We start from the raw sequence: 9,517 nt of genomic DNA, 5'->3' as shown, positions 1-9,517 counted from the left end.
TGCCCTGCGATTGGCTGGCAACCGATTCAGGGTGCACTCCACCTATTGCCCGAAGACGGCTGGGATTGGCTCCAGCGTGACCCTTGTGAGAATAAGCGGATCAGAAAATAGATGGATGGAAGATGTGGAAAAGCTATTCATAATATTAACCAGCCCAGCGTTTACCCATTTTCTTCTGGACTTCTTTTAGGATATGAAGCAGTTCGTTAGATGTGTATACTTTCCATGGTTCTCCGTCTTCATTTGAGACAGACAGGCAGACAGACAGACAAACATTTAATTCTTGCCATTTTCCCTAACATTATCGCTGTATTTGATTTCGTGATTAAAGAACGTTAATGTGCACGTATGAGTTAATGTAAAACATGTGTTTCATTTTATGGCCACATGATAGCGCCACTTTCCCATTCTCAAATTGAGAATAGTTTGTAAATTGAATGGCTTTGTGTCTTTGCGGGTACTGCATAGACGCCAGTCGCTACTTGACACATTCTTCGTTTCGTTGAACACTTTTTTAAAACGTCCAACAAAAGACACATTTCCTCAGATGCAATAATGAACAAGCGATTGTTTTTTGTTGTGTCGCTTTTGAAAGAGAGCGCTGGGAAAGCCAGTTGACGCCCCAATTACGATCCCAGCCCCCAGGCTGACTGCTCCGCGAACACCGGCCCCGCCTCCCTTCACCTCTCCGCTCTACGCGTCGTCTCGCCGCCAGTCACCTCAGCCAGGCAGGCACAAACCCCCAGCTTAGTGCGGCGCTATTGCGGTCTTTGCTGGAAAAGTCTCCCCGACGAGAAGACGAGACATGAGACTCCGGTTTTCCCAGCAAGACTAAGTTTGCTCGGTATATTTCAAGCCTCCTCGAGCGGCTTTTCAAAGTGTTTCTCTCCCGGCTCACAGTTCGTCCCTGAGGGCAGACACGATGGGCTGCTGCAGCGGCCGGTGCACGCTCATCTTTATTTGCACCTTACAGCTGGTAAGTGAACGTTATTTGTTGTTTTCAGTGTATTACATATTTTTGAATGATGATCACTTTTGCCTTTAAAGTTGCCGGTTACACCTTAATGATCTCTTACGTTTTGTTTGAGATGGCAATCAAACTCCACTGTAAAGTTATAAGCTTTGAGAACCCAATTAGAAACAGATGTGACGTTACTTAGATTTTGTTTTTTGACTGTCATCTGTATTATTTTGTGATTTTTGTTTTCATTGGATTGCTGTTGTTAAGTCAATTGTAGCTGTATGGTACCACTTAGTTATCTCAAGGCACTTTACACGTTGAGCAGACGAAGAACCACACTCATATTTTTCAGAAGAACCTTGAAGAGAACCTGAACTACAGGGGCAAAGGGTGGAGAGAGAGAGAGAGAGAGAGAGAGAGGAGCAGTGAGAGAACAATGGACAGAACGTTTTGTTTATTTCCTTTATGATTCAGGTTGATGTGGTTTGATGTTGTGAGGTGTTGTGGGTATTGTGTTGTGCGTATTGAGCAGCATCTCAAACACCGTTGCCTCTGAACAAAATAAAGTAGGCACCTGTCTCTTGGTGAGAATGATAGAGATGCTTTTACTTCCATTTCAAAATGTATGCATTGTCGTGCATTTTTCTTTAAGAAATAAAACCAGCATATTTGGGGAATCATGCATGATCAGCTACTAGGATTTCAGTAGTTGATTAGTAGGGTTTTGTTCGTGGCTGTATTAAAATGGAGCCTGTTTCCCCACAGCCCTCTCAAGTTAACATTTTAATAGCTGGTGATGAAGACAACCTCCTGTCTTCATTTGTGAGGTCAAATGGGGGCCAAGTGGATGCTGCACATGCAGCCCTGCATCCTTTCTCTATGTTGTCAAGAACACTTTCTTCCTTTGAGCTATGCAGCCTATGAGTTGTTTACACCTTGTGCCAGTGTGACATCAGATGTTGCCATCAACGTGACCCATTTTCGGCCTTTCGATTTGGATAGCCTATTTAGAAGTTTGAAAGCTCGAATTGTGGCCCTTTCCTGGATAGTGCACCACAGGGGTGGCACTAAGTTTTGAACAGGGAGCGCTTTGCCCCCCCCAGGGGATGCACGGAAAACACAAAGTATGTGTACAGCTTTAACCTTTCCCCACAAGGTTGTTAAGAGTGCATGCAAACAAAGGTCACTGTGTTGTGACAAAATAAGCCACGTCCATCATTTTCATTTAAAAAGAAATTACGGAGAAAAGTTTTCCTCTGAGGATTTAATCATGAATAATGTAATAAAAATCATGAACAGCTTGAATTGCAGCTTGATATTTGATATGTTTCCAAGACTTTTCATCACAAATGACAGCCTTTGAACTCACATTTCTAGTATGTGTACGTGGTTCTCTCATGCCCAGTTCACTATGGATAGAGGAATGATATTATTAGTCCATTGTTAGTATCCAGTGATGAAAACCGTTATTGATTGAACTCTGCTTCTGTTTCATGGAGTTAGATTATGCACCGAGTTCACCCTCAAACATCCTTCATCTTCATCTTCATGTGAACATTCAGGAGCTTCACAATGATGTACAGACTAATTGACAGTCGAGTGAGCAGTGGCATGGGACTTTCTGCGGTTAAGGTGGAGCTTATAAAATTATTTAGGGGAACTTGAGAACATTTTAGCGAAGCTTCATCCACTCTCAAACAGGCCTAACGACCCCATTGGCACACCCAATCACTAGAACGCACAAACTTTGAACCCATCTTTTAAGGACACACCTGTTCTTCACCCTCCTCCCCCTCCTCCTTCCCACACATCAGACCTCATTAGAGAGAAGGGCCATTTGTTAAGAGGTTTATGAAACTGTCAGCAAGCTGCCTGAAAAGTCCCAGAAGACTCCAGGGAGCAGCTTTTTTTCGCCCCCAAAGCGCTATTTCTGGATGACCTGACACTTCCTGTCTGCTGAAACACACATGTGCATGCTTCTGATGAGTTGAAAGTATGAGAAGGGGTGGTGTTAAACCGTGTATGACCTTTAAAAGGTAACCGGGTTAAACATGTGCGTTTGCGCTTACATTAATGTACAAGCAAGTACGGGGCTTCTTCTGAGGAAACCTATGCATTGACAATGAGCCAGGTTATTCCCAGACCATTACAGGCTAAACTAAAATGAACGAAACAGCATAGACGGACGCTCAGATGTAAAAATAGCTCCTGTGAAGCACCTCGTGTGCTAATTATCTGGGCTGAGAGCTTTGATCAAACCTCGTTTGCCATCTCAGCATTCCCATCGTCTAACCGAATTGTGCCGGGCCTTTTTTTTTTCTTTCCATCAGTGGGCCTAGTGCTGAGACCCTACTCTCGGTGACCAAAGGCATCTGATAATGAGGCTGTATTGATTGAATAGCCACCGTTCCATCCTCGTTCGGCAGCTTAACTATTGCAGACAGCACTCCTGGATCCCTGTCAGAACCTCAATCCATCCCAGAGAGCGGCCAAGAAGCTTGGGCTGCTTAATGATCTCTGTGTACTCAGAAGAGCTCGTATTATACTAACAATTGACCTTAAGTTGACCTGACATGAAAACCTTGGATATATTAGGGACCTCATCAAGATGCATTGCACTGCGAATGTCAGCGAGTTGCCATGACATAGGATGAGTGGAGATCATTGTAAGTCAGGAATGATTGATGAAGGTGCCCTTTGCGTTGGTCATGGTGGGTTTTCAGTCAATTGTGTTCTCCACTCATGCGTAAGAGTGCAGGACTACTGTGGTTAGCTCAGAACGCAGAACCTCGAAATCGCAGGATGTAGGGTTGCAGCTCTCAAATACTTTTAGTATTCTCTCAATGTTCCGATCCATTATTAAGATTAAGATATCCTTTATTTGTCCCGCAAAGGGGAAATTTACAGTCAGAGTTCAGAAAGGAAACCACAAGGTAGGGAGAGGGAAAAAAAAACACGCTCGAACTATCCTCTTCTGAGGATAATTTAAGTCCAGGATAAAAAAAGACCCTAGCACAGAAATAAGCATATGACAGTTACAACAAGTCACAAGACATAACATGTAATAAGGGGGGAGGATGAATGGGAAGGGGGGAGGGGGTGGGGGTGACCGCGACGCGGCCCATCCGACCAGCTGCACAGTCCTCCGTGCGCTCCGCAAATCATTCCACGTCGCGGGGGAAAAGAAGAGGAACGATGAAGGCGGTGAGGATGAGGATGTGTATGCGCGTGTGATTGTCTGGTTGTGTATGTGTATGCGTGAACAGGCCGCAGCTGCTTCGTCAAGGTCTGCTCATGAAGACAGTCCTGGCTTATCAGTCCATGGCCGAGAAGGAGGGGGTGATGGTGGGGGCACTAGCTTCCGTGCATACCTTCCATCCAGGGGAAAGGGGTCCAAATAGCGTTGTTTGTTTTGGAGGGACGGCCGCCAACAATTTCAGGTGGCCTTGAGACCGTGGCTGTATCCCTTCACTGGCACCGATCAGCCAAATCCTCAATTCCTTTTCGAAGCGAGAATTCCACTTCTCCCTGTTGTTGTCGATCGTACGGAGACGCTCCAGAACCGCAATTGCGGTTGAGCTCAGTCACCGCTTGAGTCTGAGTGTTGGATATTCGCGCTAGACCATCGAGAATGACCGGCAGCTTCTTGACTTACAATAAAGCAGCTCCCGTCGGTTGGATTATGCGATAGAACAGGAAACTGCTAACACCAAACTGCAGCATACCTGCTATCAGAAGGCCGATAATGTAGATGTCTTCCTCCTCCTCAACGGACAGTATTGACAGGCACACCATTCTCCGCTTCCTCCATGAATCTAGGGTGTGCCCAGCAGCAAATGTCCCGAGGGGCAGGCAGGCTCCCCACTGCCTGCTCTTCTCGTCGAGAAAATCTTGTCGATTGCATCAAGAGACCAGCCAACCAATTCCATGGTTTGTTTTTTAGGATGAAAAATACGGCGGAGGCTAGGAGAAGACAGCACAAGGACAGCACATAGACTGAGTGGCGAGCAAGGAGGGGGGGAGGGGGACAGGAGCAGGAGCAGGAGCAGGGCAAAAAAGCGTCCGCCTTCGTCGAGAGCCAAGTAGAAAAGTAATCAGATGTATCAGCATTCAAGTAATCAGATGAAAACAGGTGTTTTATTATTGTTGGATTCAGTGTATCTGGCTTTCAAAGCCAGGACGTGGTCTGGTGAGTGACGTGGGCACCAGCATGAGTTGAGAATTGGCTAGCCGTTCACTGGCTAACGGGTTACCTAGTCTACAGTCGTGGAAAAAATACAAGACACCACCTTGTTTTCCTTTTTTCTTTTTTGATTGATTTTAATGCCTAATATAACTATCAAGTGTATGATGTGTCTAAGTGACAGAAAAGAAAGCATGGAATATGTAAAAGCACTGCGGTTTTCCAGTACAGTACCATCGCTGAAGTAAGAGCTTCAGTGATTTTTGTTGTGATCAAAAAGAGCATAGAAAATGACTAGACTCAACTCTCTGATCCATTTTTGTTGTCCTCTTTACATTTGTCCAAACAAATGTATCCTTAGTGTGTACCAGGCATTTAAAATCAACAAGTCACTGAAGAAACAAGAGTGATCTAATAATTTTTCTGCTCCTCAGTATAGGGCTGGATGATTAATCAAAATTCAAATTGTGATTTCAATTTTGGCTTCTCTTGATCGTTAAAATGTCATAATCGAATATATATACAGTATATACCGTATTTTCACGACCATTCGGCGCACCGTATGGTTGGGCGCAGTCTCATTAATGGGTGCTATTTCTGTATTTTACACATAGACAAAACGAACTGTATTATTGGGCGCAATTTTAAAGTGGTAAAACATACGCCAGCTTAAACATACGGCATTCATGCGCGCACGCTAAAAACACGTTAGCTTGAAGCATACGGTAGCATGCCAAGACATACAGATACAAGCTAAAAACACGTTTTTAAAAAGGTAACGGAAGCAAAACTGAGTTCCGTTGTATTTTATTTAGCCATTGTACAATGTACTCACGTTTTTCGATCAATCATCACCCAGAAATCAATCAAAGTCCTCATCCTCTGTATCAGAATTGAACAATTGTGCAAGTACCGGTAATCCATCAAAAACGCCGTGTTCCCTCTCGTTGTCAGTCACTCTCATTGCCATGTGGCTCCACAGAAATGATGCCGGCTTTGCCAAAAACTCGAACAACAGTGCAAGCAGAGACGTTCGTCCAAACAGCCCCAATCCATTCGCAAATTGTGGCGTAACTCGCCCGGCACTGCCTCTCACTCTTTGTAAAGTCGTGTTTGCCATCGATCATTCATTGTTTCCATGCCGTTCGCAACTTTACTTTGAACGCCCGGTTGATGCCGATGTCCAGCGGTTGGAGTTCTTTAGTCAAGCCTCCGGGAATAACGGCAAGCTCAGAGTTCATTTGCTTGACTTGGTTTTTCACCACTGCTGTGAGATGGGCACGCATGCCAAAAGCATAACCGATGGCTTGAAGTTTGAACTGAGCTTCGTAGGCGTGTCTCTTTGTAGAATTTATTTTCGGGGGTTCTTAGAAACCAAAACCGAAGTTGTTTTGCAACAATGCACATAGCCACACTCTATACAGGTGTTGGTACCTGCTTGGGGCGTACCTTTAGCGTCCACTTACACGCCCACCCTTCACTCATTGGCGGACTTCTTCCCCGCATGCCTGTCCTCACTCACATCTGCCTTTTCTCTCTCTCGCTCTCCAAATGTGTATATATATACACGCCCACCCTTCACTGATTGGCCGACTTCTTTGCCGCATGCCTGTCCACAGTCACTTCCGCCTTTTCTCTATATAAACAGCGTGTCGGCTGTCAGTCAGGTTTTGGAACTCAGCGCATACACAAGACGCTCTGCATCATAAGGCGTCCTGTTCATTTTGGAGTAAATTTAAGACTTTTAATGGCGCCTTATAGTCGTGAAAATACGGTGTGTGTGTGTGTGTGTGCGTGTGTGTGTGTGTGTGTGTGTGTGTGTGTGTGTGTGTGTGTATATATATATATATTCCACCGACACTGTATTGTATGGCGCCTGTTGCCAGCCTTCAGCGATATGCTCCATTTTGGCTGGCAAGAGCCGTCGGATTCCTTTTCAAAGTCAGTTTAAAAGACCTAAATGACTGCACACCTTGATTGTGACTGCATGACACAAGTTGTTGTTCCTACGATCTCTAATTAATAAACCATGCTTACTCAGGTGTGTTATTTTAGCCAGCAAAATCACAACAGTGGTCCTGACAACATTTCGTCTGGTTGAACAAAATCATGTGAGATTTGTTCAAAATCTCACTAATGTTTTAAAGAGGAAATAGCATGCTGCTACGAACAGTTGAAATTGAAGAATAAAAGGTTGATTATCGAAAAATTAAAAGCCAGTTCATCGTGCCTTATTAACCTATTCAGTACCAGCCAATTCTAGACCAAGTCTGAAAAGACATTTAAAAACGTCTTTGGGAGTGAATGAGTTAAGTGGATATGTGTGTGTGTGTGTGTGTGTGGTGGGGGTTAGGGGGGCGTTGTCTTCTGTATTTGTAATTGTTTTTTAACCAAACAAAGAATAATTCTATTTTTATCCAGATACCCAATAGAATTTTCAGTAGGATAACTTTTTTTTGTGGAACCTTTCCTCCCGTGTTTTAGATATTTCTATGAGGAGTTGTTTGTGCGACTTGAGTAACATGAGTCAAAAATTGATGCTTCAACCCCTTTTTCGTATTCAAATTATTCAAGTGATTCAAACAACTGAGGAAGCCAAACTTTGATGGATGCTGCCTCCGAGAACACCCACAGACTCGGCGGTGTAATCCAAACTGAAGTTAATGGCCTAAAATGTGAAATGAAAGCATAAGCCTTGATATAGGGAGAAGGAGTACTGCTTCATACACATCTTAAGAGCACAAATGAAATGCAGAGAGAGCTGGAAGGCATTTTATTTGATATGTGACGAGCAGAAGGTGTCCGTATTCCTGAGGCAGCTTTGGAAACTCCTAATAGTCAGTCAGTCCACTTTTCCTCAATTTTTGATGATGTACAGCAGCTAGCAAATAAACTAACTTTGTACTGGAAGCCTCCGAGAGGGTTCAGCGAAAGTGCTTCCAAGAAAGTTTTTCCCATGTGAAGCAGATCCTGAATAGCGTTGTCTGGAAAGGCTCGACGTTATCCTTTGGCATGTTGTCATCTCCCACACATTACAAGGGGTTTAGGCTGTGTTATCCCCCCCCCAGCCACACCGTGCTTCTGCTGCTAATTCTTTTGCTCAATAGACCGTTCATAATTGACGCTGAATATTCATCAGGCATTTTGTATGTCGGTCAACATTTTGGCCCTCCACCCGCTCTGCTCATCTGCGAGTGTGCTGGCAATCACACTCATACGCTGCTCTGCCCAATGACAACTTGCTGATATCAGCCCATTGAATTGCTGTAATTAAGATTAAGCAAGTTGCATGGTAATGAAACCGGCTGACCGACCAAGTTGTTCGAATTAATGCTACTAGTAAGCTCAAATTGCTCAACCAAGTGTCTTTTTGAACGGCGTGCATCGCTAAAAGCAGGGAAAGCTGAAGTGCATCTGTTTTCTAATATAGATTTATGTTGGTCACTGATCATGAACTCCATTTCTTTGGCACAGTCAACGGGATTGCGTAAGCAGGCCATCGGAAATGAGAAAGTAATTGGTTTACCACCATTAACTTTACACAATGCCTCTCTGGATTCATGACATTCTGAACAACATCATTAATATTTTTTCCCGCTATATTCCCTTCAGCCGTTGGCAGTTACTAGACGGCAGGCCGATAGAAATTATCCAAGCAGATGTAAACTGGAGCCAACCTGCCATTCAGAGAGTCCCTTCAATCCACTTTGTAGAACACCAGCAGGTCTTGGATATTGTATGTGGCAGAATATCGTGAAGATTCTGAGCCTACGGTATATTGTGTTCCATAGACACGAATGAGGCCGAGGGTCACCAGTGTGTGAAGAGCACATCACGTTTTCATTGCGTTTTCTTTTCTTCTTAGGTATGAGTACTTTATAACCACTCAAATGTCCATGGAACTTTTTGGAGACACTCCAACATTTCCCTTTATTTCTTAGTGAGTAGTACATGAATCATGATGACAGACCGTATGCACATGTCCGACGGATTGGGATTTTTATTCATTTATTTATTTATTTAGGCTGATGGAGTTTCTCGTATTTGGCCGGGAAAAACATGGGATTCAGTGATGAAAGATGTCATGAATAAAATACATTTTTTGGCATCCTTAACACTTGAAAAAAACCAAAGATATGTATTACAACCAGAAATGTTGACTCTTGTGATGATGTGAAAGTGCGGGTGAATTTCAGTTGGTCCCTTTTTCTGTGGGGGAGGTACGCATGACCAGATGTGCTGATTTATAGTCATCCCATTTGTCACGCCATAGTTTCATATGACGTAAAGATTGACACATTATATTTGCAACGATTTTTGCAGCAAAAACTGGAGGCTGACCAAAGAGGTCAGTTATTGTATATAACTTAAAA

The 9,517-nt window shown here is 43.8% G+C and overlaps 1 protein-coding gene across 3 annotated transcripts in view; it reads left to right on the top strand.

The window, feature by feature from the left end:
* Window positions 1–692: 692 nt before the first annotated feature.
* nkain4 (sodium/potassium transporting ATPase interacting 4) overlaps window positions 693–9,517 on the top strand; it is a 60,739-nt gene continuing 51,914 nt past the window's right edge. For all 3 annotated transcript variants that reach the window (XM_086124485.1, XM_086124478.1, XM_086124470.1), the window contains exon 1: window positions 693–976. In XM_086124485.1, coding sequence (XP_085980611.1) covers window positions 923–976 — 54 coding nt within the window. In that variant the 5' untranslated portion in view covers window positions 693–922. The remainder of the gene's footprint in view (window positions 977–9,517) is intronic.

This window comes from Hippocampus guttulatus, chromosome 1, assembly GCF_054856545.1.
Source record: "Hippocampus guttulatus isolate MCC_2025c chromosome 1, RoL_Hgut_1.0, whole genome shotgun sequence".
In the NCBI taxonomy this organism is placed as follows: domain Eukaryota; kingdom Metazoa; phylum Chordata; class Actinopteri; order Syngnathiformes; family Syngnathidae; genus Hippocampus; species Hippocampus guttulatus.
Note: the sequence above shows the minus strand (reverse complement) of the source record. Positions and strands in the feature narration are given on the sequence as shown.